Genomic DNA, 16,941 nt, shown 5'->3' with positions numbered 1-16,941 from the left:
GTGGGTCAAATTGAACCTACTATTAAAATTCTCTAATATCTTTCTTGTATTACCATTTCAAAACTCAATTTAAATATTCACAGAGCTCTTTTTTTAATAAACTTAACAAAATTCAGGTAATTTCCTTCAACTTTCTTGATTGAAGGAAGGCAGTAGGTACAGATACAAAAAGATGTACAGCTACGAGCAAAACCTGAAATCAATTATATATAAGAAATAACATAACACATGGAAAGAAATTAATCAAAAGAAAAAATTTCTGCTATATGATTTTCTTGGTCTACTACCTGCAGGCAAGGAACATAAATGAAAAAAAAAATCAGCATTCTTCTTGCAGATAAGGGGAAAATTAATAAAAATGTTTCCTTCCTACCAGATCCCCTGATGCAACTTACGTTAAAAGTGAATGGCTGCAGGAAGAACTTAGGTGTTTAAAAATAACTCCTTTTTTTAATTTTTTTTTCTACAGAATTATACTTTTGTGCTTTTTTTTTTGTTGTTAAGCTCAGTTATATCAGGTTGGTATAGATTTATAGTGTCCTTAAGAGCATTTCTTCTCCATTCTTTCTTGTAAGTTCATCATTGAATCATGCTCGTAAAGTTTCTCCCAGTTTGAAAGTGAGAAATGGTTCATTCTGCTTGGGTGCCACAATGAAGATGTAAGGAGTTGCTCACAAATTGAAGGAATCTGGACAAAACTTATGAAGTTCAGACAATTTGCATAACAGCCTGGAGAGGTTCAGTGTGCACAGACAGCATTGCTCTAGAGTAGAGCTCAAAACAGAATAGGAATGACAGAAATAACTTAGTTAGGCTAAATAGAAAACTCAAGGGACTGATGAGGGAAGCATTTCAGCAAAAGTGGGAGTGCTTTGTTTGACAAATATTTACCTTAAGAAATTATTTAAGTGGTTTTTTTCTAAACTGATTTCCCAGTTGCTCTTCAGTTACCTACTGCCAGTAGCTTAATTTTAAAGCTATTCCTGCAGTGGTCAGTTTGTCAAGATTAGGTATAGCCCTTTAATGTCTATCATAAGAATCTTTAGGCTCTTCTCTTGCCCTTTTTCTCTCTGTTCTCAGGGAATTATGTGATTAAACAATTTGCAGTTCTCAAAAGGAGGGAGAGACAATATTTTTTACTATGAAAATTGAATATTTGGATCTCTATTAACCAAAAGTCACAAGGGAAAAGTAGCGTGGACACACATGGTGTCAGGTTGTTGGGGGAGCAACTAGTTCAACAGAAGAATTTCTATTGCCATTTTCCTTTATTATCATATATGATATTAGCTGCAGACTTGTGTACTTCCATTTGTCTGATTTATCTAGTTACTTCTAGTTGGAAGTTCTCCTTCTCAGGAGAGTATGGATCATCTGAGGATTAGTCTTCACAGTATCTGGCAGTCCTTGTCCTTGACAGAAATTGAAAATTTATTCTGATTGCTACAGGATATATTTATCTCCCTTATTATATCAGTCCATATCTTGACCATGGTTGAACATGTAGGGTCTGAAATATCTGAGCAGGGGCATTTTAAAAAATTTTACGAAACCCAAGAAATCCAGATTCTCAACAAGGAACTTGGTAGTATTTTTAGGTAGTGTCTTGCAAAAATTTCTTCCTCAAAAGAAGAAGCTGGATTGTTTCTGTTGGGGTTGTTCAGATCACTGTTAAACTTGTCTCCAGGCTTTTGTAAAAGCAAAGTCATTGGAGACAACCACTCCTTTGAGTTAACTGGAATGGAAGTCTCTGGGAAGTCTTGTATGAAAACTTCTCAAAAGGAAGAGAACTCTGAACTACTGTATAGTGTCTTCACTGCCATTGCCATATTTAAAATTAGATAAATTGAGCCCTCTATTGTATTTTTAGTGTTCCTGACTGAATTTTTAGGAAAAACCTTCCCAGCAATGTGAATTAATAGAATTCACAGCTAATTTTCTTATGTAATTGTTTGTACTTAGAAGAAAATGTTCTTGTTGAAGCAGGAGACAAATGGATTGATTTTTCTGAAGCTTTTCCCTCTGTAATCAGAAAGCATCACATACCTAGGTCTTACCATAAGCTAAGGATAATCTGTGTGTGGCAGCATGTTTTCTTAGAAAATACCAAATGGATCCCACAGAACATGCAAAATGTCTGATGTAGATCCGAGGAATTTCAGGCCTCTGATTTATCACAGTTGTTGCTATTTAATGCTACTACTTCTAATTATACTCATTAACCTCTCCCCAGCCACTCACTGTCAAACATTGTGGGCTTTCTGAAGCATTCTTAATTTGTTAAGAGCACTGATTTATGCTGCTGCTCTGGGAATGTAGGAGAATATTGGTGGGTGAGAGGAAACTAACCACTTCACATTTTCATGAGATAATTATTTCAATGATACTTCCCTGCCATAGGATACATTCATTTTAAGTGCAAAACACTGGACAGGAAAGCATATAAGCAGGTGCTTAATTTGAGCGTGTGTTTAAGTGGTTTCATTAGGGAGAAGTCTGATGAATTTGACTGTGAGAAATTATTACAGAACTTACTCAGTTCAATGTTATTGAATTTCAATTATTTCATTACAGTTATAGTACCATAAAACTGGAGTCAAGCATTGATGTATCAGAACTAAGGCACTCAAGGGGTCCAATGCTCAAATTTGTGTTCAGAGTGTTTATTGTAACAAAGGCATCTGTTGTTAAGTTAATGCAAATCTTTTTTGGTGGTATATTCTCACGCTTTTACATTCTGTTAAAATTCTTACAGTGTTTGTTTTGTTTTGCTAAAGTAGCCTGTCTTTTCAAGTGCTGAGGTAGGATCTGTTACTCTCTGTGTAAAGATTGTCACTTAACTAACTATCTTTGTGTACTTGCATCTATATACCTGCATTTATGTTACAGTATATGATATTTCAGGAATATTTATTTAGCATTTAATACATTAATACTGCTAAAAAATACATCCTTGAGTGTCTGTAAATCTAGTACAAATTAGGGAGCACAGTTCAAATTTCTCCACACTGTGCTGGCAAGTGGCCTCAATCAGAAGTAATTTTCTCCATGAAGGCACATGCAGCTCACTCGTCAGCCACTCCTCAGTAGATACTGTTATTTGTATGAAATTATATGTGGCAGTTTTTTGAAGTGGACTACGGTGTCCACTAAGCCATACAGATTTTTGCCACATTGACTCCATCTTTGCTGTCAATAATTGTACTGGTTTTTTACTGCCTCTTGTTTATCTGTGCTATTTGCGAAAAAATTTGAGATCTGTGTTTATATCAATAAATATTTGTGTATTGAAGCAAGTACCAAGCGAGTTAGTAAATTACTCAGCCCCTCAAAATCTGTTTTGTACAAGTATTTGCTTGTTTTATAAAGGAACTAGTTTTTTCAGGGCTTCATGCAAAATTCAGAATGAATCAAAGGAGTCTTAATTTGCCTTCAGTACCCTTATTTAAGATCGGGAATAGAGATTTTACCTGGTGTGATTGGAAATTCTTAACTGTTTGTCATGGATCTGAAGCATTTCAACTCTCCTTAGATTACATCACATGCTTTTACAAACTGCTAATAGGAGAAGAATTGCTGAAATGAGAAGACAAACATCTAGCCTATCTCTGCAATTAACTATTCATCTAAATTCCTTAACTGCTTAAGTGTGAAATTTTACTGTTTTAATTACTGAAGAGTCTAGTCATATGTCAGAGCTGTTTACTGTCAGATCACTTATGTTGCTGCTCTGGGAATGTGACAAATGAATTTCAGTAGTAGAAATTTTTGGATTTGCATTGCTATGTCATTGTGGTCGTTGTACAGTCACACTTAATCAGCAGTTATTGAAAAGGATTTTTCATCAGAACGGGATAGAACCTTAACTCTGGTCCAGCTGAAATAAAAGCAGACGTAGTACATTTTGTGCCACAGGTACTTAATAACATGATTAGTATAAGTAATGGGTGTAATACTATTAAATTAAATCAACAATTTAAAATAAATGCAGAAAGAAAAGTGTGGTACTAAAGTAACTGATTAACCTGTATTCTGACTGTTGAAGGTAATATATCAACATAATAACAACTGTGGGAAAAAAAGCATTATCAGAGAAAACAGTTGAAAGAAACTCTCTTCTTTTTAAAGACTTATTTATTTTTGTCTATATACTCTGTATTTTTAAGTATTTTAAATCAAGGAAGAAGTTGCATAGCTTTTGTGCAGATTGTTCACTAGATAGAGGAGCTAGTAAACTTTGAAACTTTTTTGAAACTTTTTGAACCAGATAAATTCTTAGTTCTCTAGCTGACTTGATTTAGCTCTTACTTGATTTACCTCTTACCAGTAAGAGGTTTTTGGAAGCACCTAACCAAATTAGGCAAATATAAGCATGCATAGTTTATGTGTTTGCATTTGTCAAGAATATGTAGTTCCACGTAATCTTTATTTTGAGATTCTGAAAATTTATTTTTTTTAATTGTCTGTTTATGTGCAAGTAATTATATGAACTAGTCAAGAATAGGGAATTTAATCTATTTATACTTCCTAGTTAGTGGCTTTGGATTTTACTATTTTCTTTAACCCACTGTGTGTTTGAGTGATAATTAAAAATGGCCACAGAAATTAGGCATTGATTTTGAGTTCCCATGAAACGAACAACTGAGAAGTACTTAATTCTGACCTTATTCACCTGGGTTGGTCTTACTCAGGTTGAACAATGCCTTACTCTTTAGTTAAAGTTATCAGTTTATAGCTCTCGGTATGAGCTGAATGTATTTGAACATTTAAAAAATGAAAGACGGCTCAACGTGCATAAGACAGAATTTGTCCCAAGGATCAAGTTCTATTTGGGTGAATTAGACAATGCAGCAGCTGTCTGAAACCTAGAGAAATAATTTATGCACAGATCCTTCAGTTTCAACAAAAGTCATGCTGGTGTTTGAAGCGCAACCTCTGATGTCAGCCCCTGAGGTGAGGTGTTATGTAAAGCTCTGATGTGTGCCCACGTGTGCACTCCTGGATAAACAGCACTGGGGTTTGTGTTCGGGCTGGCACACACAAGGCAAAGCCCACTGTAGATGGATGTATACCTCTGATCTCCTTTGGATGTGACAGCATTTACGTTTCTGCTTGCAAATGCTTGGACAGGTAACTTTAGGAAATGTTACATGCCTGTTCATACATAGGATGGATCTGCAGTGACATTAGTCAAGATTTTTTCAGTCTGAAACTCATTTAAAAAATAAAGTCCCAAGCCAAAGAATGACAGGAGTTTGAACTGGCTCTGTGGATTTGGCATGTGCATTGTATTTCTTCTGCCTTCTTGGAAAGGGTGTCAACGTAAATCATAAGGTGTGTTTCCATGAGTGCTGCAAATGAAAGCATACCAACTGTATTTCTGTTCTTTTCCTAATTAACATACAGTGATGGTTAGCTTACTGATTGCTTACTGGTGACCTGATGAAATAAACTGGTTAACATCTAGAAACAGACCTAAATGTCATGTACACATGCCAATTGGATTACTTGCAGATAAATTGCTTTTGCTGTATTTTGCAAGACACATTGAAAAAGTCAAATGACAAAGAACCAGTCATGCAACAGGAAATCGACTTTCACTGAAATGTTGGCTGAAGTTTAAATTTTTCCCCCAAATTTAAAATATTTGGAAAATTTGTTAAAGGCATATAGCTTCATTTGAAATGATGCAAAATATGGTACTTATCCATCTTTATATGTGGCAAAAATTTACATTTCCCTAAAATACCATATTATTTGTTTCATTGTGCTTTTCCTTCCTAGTTTATTTATCCAAATGTTACTAGGAGAGCCCACCAATAAATGACTCTACAGACAATGTCACATTATAATAATACTGTGAAATCTTAACAGTATTTCTGGTAATTTGTGCAGAACCCCTTGTGCTTTCATTTCTGCCATGAACCTGGACACACGTGAGGTGCCTGGGCTGCCCATGTTCAGCTGCAGCGCACTGCTCCAGCGTGTGCTTTGTTCTCTCTCCCGTACAGTGCGATAGCCACTCTCTGTTCCCTGTGCATATGCAGTTGCTGGATTTTTTCCCAGCGTGGCTGGAAGGTGCAATTAACAGTAATGGATACTTTGATAGTGAGAATCTTTATTTCTTCAGCCATAATAATAGCCCCTTACTTTAGGAGCTATATTGTTGAATGACAGCTAGTGTTGGCGAGTGTGTGACCACAAAAGTGGGTTCATTTGGTCAGATTCTCAGCTGGCACAGAGAGTCATATTTCCATGAAAGATAGTAAGCTATATTAATTTATGGAATCCCAGCTGGGAATCTCAATCAATTTCAATAAAAAGTAACCATCATATTCCTCTGAAGCAAGAATTACACAACCTAGCCTAAAGTGAATTTTGCTGTTTTAATAAATGTAGGTAGTCACTGGTTTGTAATAAATTACATAAAATTAGACTGTAGTCAATATTTGATTTCTTTAAAAATTTATTCCTTCCTTTTCATTGAACACAACACAATCATTTATGTATTGTATCTCAGCATGATAGATTATATAGGAATAGTGTATTTAATATTGTAAAACTATCATATAAATAAAAATCACATTTTTTTTCATTAGCTAGCTTGCTTTCATTTTGAAGAAGAAATACTCAGTCAATTATAAATGAGGCTGTGCTTTCATTGGAGAGTGAAATATGTAATTTTTTCAAGCCTCAACCATGTATAATGAAATCTCTCCTTTGAAATCCAGTCTTAAGATGGATTTTGAAACATACTGACATTTAATAAAATCTTAGTTAAATTAAAACATGTTCAGTTATTTCAAATCTCTATTTAAATCTAGGGTAAAATTCTACACCCTGCACAAGAGATGTCTTTAGCAAATAGTTACTATTAACCAATGATTTTGAAGTGTGTGTGTATAAGAAAGAAGAAATTTTAATTTTTGAGTACATTCCAATCAGTAACCAGGGTGTTTTGTGTTATATGTCTGTCTGGCACTGGCTCTTTGAGAGGATCTGTAGCAATACTATGTCTAGGTAATTAGAAGAAAAGTCAAAGACCTCAGGCTGCCCTTTCAAATTCAAACTCATACCCTGCATCTGTAACTGGTTTATGTTTCTGTAGCCCTTGGCTGGTAGTTTACCACAACATTTGTTTGCCCTCTGTGAAATGAGTGGATAGTCTGTCTGAGTCCTGTCCATTGGCTGGGAGTCCGCTAAAGAGTCTGGCAAATAAATGATTACAGATACCATCGGGGGGCTGCTTGAAGCAAAAGCAGAATAAACTGAAGTTTGTGCTCTTAATACCTTTGTAGTAATTCACTGTTGTCAGTATTTTTAATTTGATTAACAAAGCCTGTAAAAGGAACATTTTAAGTAGTGTAATTCAGCATCAAAAACAATCACTAACAAACAAGAGAAGGCTCTTCACTGTTTATGTGGTTTTGCAAATATAGCTTTGATTTCCGCTCTTAAAACTGTCTGTGTTTTAGTACTAGAGCCCAATGAATAATGAAACCCCCCTATGTGTGAGTATTATTAATACATATTATTAATGACATTTTGCATATTCTGGTTTGAAGTCATCAGGAAAAGTCACTTTCAATTTCAATTTCCATAAAATGTTATTCGTCCAATTCTAATAAATGCTGAACACTGCCGTGGAAGGAAAACCTAGCTAAAGAACTCCAGTTATAAGTTCACTAAGGTTTTATTTCACGTTGTCCTTTTAGATGGTTTTGCCACAGTGTTCCTGGTTCTTTTTAAAGGGCCCCTTGAAGATGCCACTGAGGATGAAGAAGAAGAGTGCCTGTCTGAGGAAAATGATACTATCTCGAAAGAAGACTTTCCATTGGAGGAAAGCTTTTCTGCAGAGTTTGAGCCTGAAAATCTGAGCTGTGAAGAAGTGGAATTCTTTTGTAATAAAGGTAATCATTGTAGCCAACCTCTCGAGAGAATACTGGCCAAACTGTGTCCAACTGGTCAAAAAGATTTTTTGGTTTATAATCTACAAAAAACCCTATTAATATAGTACCTTAATGGGGAAAAGAGTCACTCATAGAGTTAAGTCTGGTAAGAGGTAAATATTTAAGTGTGTTGAAAGACGCTTTTCAGGGATGTGAATTGTCTTGCCTTTAACGTTTTCCTCCAAGTGTTATTTTCTCCATATTTAACTGTAGAGAACAGGCCTCAGAAGTCAATTATCAGCAGATCCGAAGCTAGCAATGCAGCATGTCTGTTCATTGCTTAGGAACAGTGCTCTGCCTAGGAAACATTGCTAGAAAAACAGATTGTGTCTGTAGATTCTAGGATTAAAATAGAGCTTATTATAGAATTTATTATGTATGTAGAAAACTAGTGATTTGTGAAAGGATAACTTTTGAAGTTGCAGATACCTTTTTGGTGCATTTGTTACTTGCAAATTATTGAAGATAGAGGTATTTTAGCATAAGTCACACCAATTCATTCTTACCCAGTGTTCAGTCTGCAAGGTTGTGCTTGCGGCTGACAGGAAAAACTCACTGCTGTGTGCTGTTATTTCAAGCATTGAATTAACCTTCTTCCTGTCAGATTTCCACTTGATTACTTTGTTGTTTGTCTTCTGCAGGTAAGGATGCCTATCAAATAGCTGGAGTTGTGGTGGTGGTGTTCTTCTGTTAGTCCACTAATCCCTCAGGCATTTGGATATTGATGATTTCTCTTTCTGTTCTTTCCCAGATATTGACATATGTTTTTTCATGATAGCTTGATATGCTTCTGGTTTTGTATTATTTTCATCTGTTTTGGACAAAGTCGAATAAATCTATTGGAAGAGTCAAGTGTTCTGACTGCAGAATATTAGTTCTTTCTACAGAGTCTTCAGTCATCAGTGGGGAAGGCATGACGATGTGTTTTCTACATGTCCTCTATGTAGCTTACATACTTTCAACAAAATAATTTTGTTCTCTGCTACAGGTTCTTGATACTTAGTAAGTCAACCTAAGAGGTCAAAACAGTCTAATCAATAGTTTAGAGTTCAGTTGCTACAAATCTTACTGTGAGGAGAGAACAGATTATGGACAGAAATGCTTTACAAACAGAGAATTTAATACTGTTATAACTGTGATGTGAACAAGTATTACAATTACTTCATGTTCACTTGTTCACATGCCTTTCAGACACCACTTTCCTTAGCTGGAAAAAAGTACTGGTCCTACTCTTGGCATTAATAAATAAATATTTAAACCACCATGTGCATAATTGTTATATTGGCGTCTCTTGAATTCCTTCTGTCAGCAGTGGAAGACTATACACTACTGTCAGTTCATACCATATCGGTTTGATTTAGTTACTTCTCTGTACTTCTCACTACATTTCCAGGGCCCACCAATGGAAAGCACTATGTTTTTGGGTGAAATAAAGAAAAAAATGCGATTTTTGTTTTTAATAGCAATCAATATTGCAAATTCATGTTGAATTTCAAGTTATCTTGGATCTTTCCTTTAATACACACATCTTTCAGGGAAAGCACCGAATCCAGGCCATTGTACTAAAGAAGATCAGGAATCAAAGGGGAATACACTTAAATCTGAATCTTGATTATTATATGTTTTATTAAGAACATCTGCTGATTCTTCAAGCTGAATGCCTTCTGACTTCTCAGCAGTCCTTTTTCCAAGTGTGCTGTAGTTAGAAAAGAATCTTAAGCCTCTCCAGTGCAACTGCTACAGAAGAAAAGTTGAAAAGGAAATTTCTAAGGATCAAGGGGCACATAAAACCGCTAATCTACCTCCAGCAGAGGCAGTGTGATAGAAAGTCCCACTTTGGAGCAAGTTGAGAATATCCCTGGAAAAGGATGGAATGGGAGAGAGTAGAGGTGTGCTGGTTTTTATTAATGTCTCAGCTTCTGTTGAGTGTCCTGCTTCTTCAGGGATACATCTTAAGTGTCATTACCATGAGGTCACCTATGTTTTCCATTATAGGTTCTAGAAAGTAAAGGTATTTTCTTAGATATAGGTATTATCTGTCCTCTTTCCCTCCCCTGGGGTTTCTTCCCAGCTGACTCAGAAAAAGAGGACAAATGAGTAGTGGGGCTTCCTACAAGAATCAAGAGGCATGGGGAACAAGTGGCACAGCTGTTGGGGAGGAGCTGTTTGTGAGGCTCCATCCATGGTATCCTTTTTGTACTTAGCCAGCTATATAAATTCAATTATCACCTAAAACCAGAGGCTTTTAACTATCCAGACTAGGTACAGAAGGCAAAAATTTACTGAACTCACGATTCTTTCAGAGGAATGAAAGTAGAGGACGTACAGGTTCACAACTTGGTAACTTTGGCTTTTTGACTGAAGAGATTTTCCTGTCAAACTGTGCCTGATTGTATTATAAGCAGAGAGCAGTCTCTTACTCTCTAAATTGCAAACAGCTAACCTTTATAAAGCCATACTTGTCATTCCCACCTTATTAATTTGGGTTTGTGAGATAGATTCAGCAGAATAGTTGCCAGAATTAGAAAGTGGAGGCGAAAGCCTTGGCAAAGTGTGAAGCAAATTAATCACATTGATTGAGCTACATGTCATTTTACAACTGTTCTCAGGTTTCAGAATTTTGACTTTTGGCTATTACTTTTCTCTTCTCCTTTTGCTCATTAATGGCTTTTGCAACAAGGAATCTGGAAAATTTCTCCTCTTCCACACTTCTGCCACACCACAAATCCACAATTAACTTTGCTGCATTCCTATGTAGTCCTCCTTTACACTCAAATGTGAAGAAGTGAAGAATTTTAAGGCATATAAATATTCCAAACTAGAATGGAAATTACTGACCTACTATTTGCCAAGGATTGTTTTAAGCTTCCAGCTCTATTTTTTTTTAACCTTTTGGATGAAGAAGAACCTCATAATAGATGGAACTTAAATTTGATTTATTTGCAATTTTGACAGTGAGATTAGGGGAAAAGGAATATTTTGGAAGTAGCAATAATAACAACACAGTCATAGTGTTCTTGTACTACAAAGTTGCACTGGTCTGTATCTTTGGAGTAGAAACAAAAAATTTGCTAGAAGGTAGCCTTGGTGATAGTGCATTACATTTTTTCAGTTTGAAAACCGCCTTTGAAATCTGCTGTTTATGCTTAGTTACTACAAACTGATGTACTGCCAATAAAGAGAGTATCTGATGATGCTGTTCACACAAAGCCTGAAATCTCCCTTACTGATTTTTTTTTTTAATGTCCAGATAGTGAGTATCTGGAATCAGAGTCTGTATCAGATTAAGATTAATTTAGATTAAATTCAGATCTAGAAGATTTATTAGATAAATGCCAGTATTTAAACATTCTGAATAAGGAGAAAGTAGCCTGTCTTCCATGCAGAGAAGTGATAGACTAGATGGCTGAAAACCTACTTTGGAAGCTAGGAGATAGTACATACAGATTAAATTTTGTCTGTTATAGGTTGGAATAAGAAAACGAAGTAATGCTAACAGAGACAAGAGAAGAAGTGAGCTGGAGGCATGATAGGGCTAATAATTTCAGAAGGGCAGATAGAAGGAGGGGGCACGAATGACAGAACAATGCAAAGGCCAAGCTGAAGGTGATGGGATGAAAAGCAAAGTACTAAATCAAGCTCATCTGAGATGTGAAGTAGTTTATCTTTGGTTTTGTAGTCACTGATTGCTGTCATCGTACCTAGATACCCTCAGGAAAAATAAAAAAGTACTCTGGTCTGTTTGCCGTATGGTGGTGACACCTTTTCCTCTCTGTAAAGAGCAAGGAGAGTAGGAGCCATGGCTAATTCATAGGGGTGGCAACTGGCTAAACAAATTATAGTTCCTAGGAGATGTGTTCAATGAGGGATTAACTTTCAAAGGAAAAGTTATCTTGAGCAATGAAAGAGATCACTTGAAATTAGTAGATAGTTAAATAGCTGTGTTCAGAGAAGGAAAGAGGCAGAAGAAAGTAGAGGAGGTCTATAATGAAGAGAGAAAATGGGGGACTTTTGCCAGGAGAAAGAGGCAAATGAAGGAGCATACATATCTGATAATTAGAGAGAGAAGGCGCGTCCATTTCTTGCTGCCATGCTTCCCAGGACAATTTTGTCAGATTCTCCTGTTCTTTGCTTATAGCATGGCTGTTGCTCTTGATCCTCCTGTAGGCTTTCCATGTATTTCATCATGAGACAGCGTTGGCACCAGCCCTCAGTGGAAGGAGATTCAGTGGCCTTAACACTACTGGTTGGAAACACTAACTGATTGGAAAGCAAGCAGCTTTTGCTTCCCAATACCAACTGTTCTTCAGTTGGTGATGTAGGAAGATACGGGGGATACATGAGGTGGGATGGAGACTGATTGTTTCATGATGCAGTGCTTTTAGAATCCATAGCATGAATGCTAGGTATGCCTGTAGTGATGTATGTCTGTAGCCAGTTGATATGTGGTTGCAGTTCCTGATACATTGGTTATGTTTATTTGTGAGTGAAGAGGGGGATAAGGGGAATCCAGTGCAGTCTAAAACTCATATACAGTTTTAAGTCAGCAAGAAGAGGACTCCAGGAATTTATGGCCTGCATATTGGGTGCATACCTGCTTCTGTATTCTTGTATTCTGCTTGGGCACGAGGCGATGAGCTCAGAACCTGAACCAAGTTTTCTGCTCATGTACAGTATTTTGTCACTAGCCTGCCAAAGCAGCTTAGGACTAGAATTTTTTATGTTAAACCATGTGACCTGATTGTGCAGCCAGGCTTGAGATTCAGGGAAACAGCTGCAGTGTGATTCCTCATATAAGAAAGCATATACAAAGCTAAGTTCGTCTGTGTATTAATCTTTCCCTTCATACTTCATGTGCAAAGCTATCATGCTATCATCTATAATACCAGCCAAACTCTTAACACCCTGAAAATGATTTCTCTGTGTCCCTTTTTCCTCTGGAGTATGACTTTGTGTCTGTGTGTATGGCTGTGTGCATCTGTGTAAATATTCTTTGCTTCTTTCATGTTAGACATGTAATGACTAACAATATGCTTGCTATTTTCTGTTTCTGGATCAAAAAGTAGATTTATGCTTTTTTTTTTTTTGCTTGCCTTTTTTTGTTGTTGTTGTTGTTCCTTTTTATAGCCAGAAACCTCTTAATCAATAATGTTTCTTTCCTTTTCAGTAATGGATTTCATGACAAATTTCTAACTCTTTTGCTATAGCAAGTGGAGGTAGGATCAGTACATGGCAGCTATACCATAATCACTTTGAACTCAATAAGGAGATCTTTACAGGCAACTTTGTTCTTATTTCTTAACGGGATTAAGAAGCTCAGCTCTTTAAATTCTTGCATATAACACTGACATTTCCAGGGTGTGTTTGGACCAAGGAGTTCAAAGAGAAGGAATAAAAAAGAAAAACCAATATGACTTTGTTTTTTACCTTGCTGCAGGAGCTGTTTGTGCAAATCGCCTATAAGCTTATTGACCTGAATCTTTGACTCCTTGTTTTCTCTGGATTTGGCTGGAGTGTAGACACTGATAGAGCACTGATAGAGGTGATTGCACAGCCCTCGGCTTTGCTTGGCACCAGACACACTCCCTCCCTTTGCCTGACATTATCTTTCCCTGGCAATACTTCTGTTCTCCTGGAGCTCATATTCCTTTAAGTTTTTTATATTTATTTTAATTCATTGCATTTTCTTCATGTAGGCTTTCTGACTAAATGAAGGATACGTTAATTATTTTTGGTAATCAGACACAGAAGAAGGCATGTATGTGTGTGATGCATTTTCATCTCCTCGGATAACTAGAATATACATGAGAACTCACAATGTGACTCGGTCCAAAAACACAATAGTTACCTCTTACTGACTTGTGTGCATGTTTGTGACACTTGGATTCTCATGTTCCCCAGAGTGAGCATTCTCATATGTTTATCTGTATCCTGTTCAGCTGAAACAACTGAATTCTGTGCATCTTCCATACTGTTTGTCAGGTGGTGAATATGGACAAAGAAATGAATGAGCTTCTCTGATAATAGACTTTGAATGGTGCTAAGTCAGAATTAGATTGGATCCTAGCAGGATGAAAGGGAGACCTTTTTCTTCTGATCATCAGCATTTACCTTGTGCTTTACCTCTCGTGCTTTCTCATTCTTTCCTGTTACTGGACCTCAGAGGACCACCTGTTTTCTTGCTAGAAGGGAAAGGGGATATCTGAAAAGGTTGGAGTGATTTCCTTATTTATTTTTTTTTCACCATTCATTAGACAGCATGGAAAGGCTGCCAGAATAAAAAATACAAGACTGTCTATTCTACACAATTTTCTGTTTACTGCTAACCCATATTTAAACCTCTCAGGCCACATTTTCAGGCCAACTAAAATCCATGTTGGTATAATATCAGCTTTAGTTGGATAAAAATTTGACAAGTTAAAAAAGCAAAGCTTTTTTTTATTCAAGACATTAAATAATTGGTCATCAAGCAGAAAACTATATCTCAAAAGAAACTAGAAAGCTATGTTTAAATAAATAAATACATAGATCCAAATAGAAAACATTATTTTAACTGTGCAGAATTAAAAAGTGAGAGAAACACTTAAACAGCTTACTCAACTTTAAGCAGTTTATCAAAGCAACTCCAGCCTTTTCAGTCAGCACATTTTCAGAACAATGAAATTCTGAATTCTATCACAGCTAGGGATAGAATTCATGGAGGGATTATTTGATTACAACAAGTAGTGTAATGTCCCCTTTCTAGAAAGTCACAAAACTTGAACTTGGATTGACTTAAATTTGAGCTCAAATTTGACAGAATATGAATTGCAAATTAATAATGGTAATCTTCTTTAAAATATGAAATGCACAAATGACAAATTTCACCAGATATTCTTATTTCGTGTGTACTGTACATCTGTTTCTAATTTTACTTAAAATGAAGGTCCATTTTGCCTTTTTTGTCCTCTGGTGTCCCTCACACCAAAAATTCTGAATACTTTTGAAGATTTCTGAGACACTGAGGAAAAAATTCTTGCCAACTCATGTCCAAAAAGCAGATTTGCTCACAGGTTGTATATTGTATGGGTCAGTGTGGGTATATTTACACTAAGTTAACGTTCAAAGGATCAGTAAAAGTCAAGCAAAAGCCACATTTATGACATCACTGGACAAATATCAATAAGACAAATATTATTGCTGGGTAGATTCTGCTGCTGGGTAGAGAAAAAGAAGCATTTATTTATAACTGAAAAGTCTTTTCCTTGGGTTTGACTAACAGAAGTCTAGACTGGTTTTGAAACCATGTGTAATACAACATGTATATGGAAACATACTTGTAATGATAGGGAATTCACTGTTTTTGATATTGAGGCATCTGAAGGGTTGATTATTTCAAATAAAAACATCCAATAGTTTACAACAAGGTACATTAAAATTTCACTGTGTAGCAAAAAATATCTGTTACTGCTCGTTATGTGTGTGGAAATCACATGAAAACTGGATTTGTATATGATAACGAATTCAGCTGCACATTGTAAAATGAGGTTTTCTTGGTAGGACAAAGAATTTTCATAAGAGACGAAATATTTCTGCAATAGGGAAGGAACAGAATTTTTATATAATTAAGCTGAAACATGAACTTGCTAGAAGAGCCTTCAAAGTTAGAGTCTGAAACTTGTTAGAGTTTCTCTGAAGTAGTCTCTCTGTTCCACTGCAGGTGGTTTAGAATCTCATGGATTGTCAATTTCCATTGAAATAATTTTTGAAAATCGTACTAAGCAATAGCTTTGTTTGTGGCATGCAAATATATTTTAAAATGTGCTTCTGCTGCTTTTGTAATCAAGTGCCTAGAGCTATGGAGTTTGAACCTCAGGTTGGAACTCGAATATATCTAATAGTGTTCTTCTATTTGAAGTTTTAATAGGGAAAGGTTGAAAAGATGCAAGACTTTTTTTCTTTTTTTTTCCTTTAAATCAGTAGAAACTCTTGGGTAGCCAGTATATCTGAATGATGCTCATTTGTAACACTGATGTCACTAGAGTTGCTCCCTCAAACTGATGAGATTTTATATATATATATAACTAATTAATAAAAAGGAAGTCTGGCATACAATTTAGAGAACAGTTTCACTGTTCTTCTGCAGGAAATACATTTGAATGAATGATCCTTGTCTTGAAAGAACTTCAAAAGCAAACAGTGGTGCTAATGAGAATATATCAAACATTTAGAGAAAGAGGAAGGCCAGACTCAGTCTAGATGAACGTGCTGGGAGAAAAGTGCTCTAGCTGAAATGGTTAGAAATAATTGACACTGCTTTTTAACATGATCACTGTGCTGAAATGTAATGTGTCAAAGTGTCATTTTGTGAAACAGAGTGGTAATTTTAATAAGAACTAAAATAGTTTTGTAGCACTATTTTGAAGAGCTAACAGCTTGCACTATGTAGGTACTCGCCAACACATGGGTATTCGTAGATCTATCCTAAAAGTTAGGGTAAGAGATAATGCATTGTTTCTGACATTTGTGGGATAAATAATTCTAAGACTGCTTAGGGCAACAGTTATTTCAAATGAGGTTTATCCCAGGAGAAATTATGATTGTTAATCAGCATGACAGAAAACAATAATTGCTTGCAAAGAAGCAAAGTATTGAGGTGATTAATATAATCTGAAATAAAATGCAGTAGATTAACTTGTACAAGTGCTGATTTCTTTCAGGTACGTTAGCAAATCAATCAGCTGAAGGCCAGATTTTGCTCATACTTTCTGTATTTACTGTAAAGTAGGGTATCTCAGTTGATTTTTATGGGCCTCACTGAAATTATTTCTGATATACATCAGATGAAGTGGTAACAGTCTAGTAGTGATGGCACCAGATTTCTCCCTCTGTTTCTCTGTCTCCTTGTCTCTCTGTCCTTTCAAGGTTTGTAGAGTAAACCCATTTGCTGTACCCACTGTAGTTGTTTACCTTGTCCCCACACCAGTTGCCAAATGTGGCAAAGTGAAGAAAC

The 16,941-nt window shown here is 36.0% G+C and overlaps 1 protein-coding gene across 2 annotated transcripts in view; it reads left to right on the top strand.

Moving 5' to 3' along the window:
• Positions 1–16,941, top strand: part of ZFPM2 (zinc finger protein, FOG family member 2) — a 306,116-nt gene that overhangs the window by 52,993 nt on the left and 236,182 nt on the right. The window contains exon 2 of one of the 2 annotated variants that reach the window (XM_018077606.2): positions 7,752–7,910. The exons of the other annotated variant lie outside the window; for it this stretch is intronic. Coding sequence (XP_017933095.1) covers positions 7,752–7,910 — 159 coding nt within the window. The remainder of the gene's footprint in view (positions 1–7,751; positions 7,911–16,941) is intronic. 2 annotated transcript variants of the gene reach the window in all.

Source organism: Manacus vitellinus, unplaced genomic scaffold (assembly GCF_001715985.3).
Source record: "Manacus vitellinus isolate BGI_N305 unplaced genomic scaffold, ASM171598v3 scaffold_1_pilon, whole genome shotgun sequence".
Taxonomy (NCBI): Eukaryota; Metazoa; Chordata; class Aves; order Passeriformes; family Pipridae; genus Manacus; species Manacus vitellinus.
This window is presented reverse-complemented; position numbering and strand designations above follow the sequence as displayed.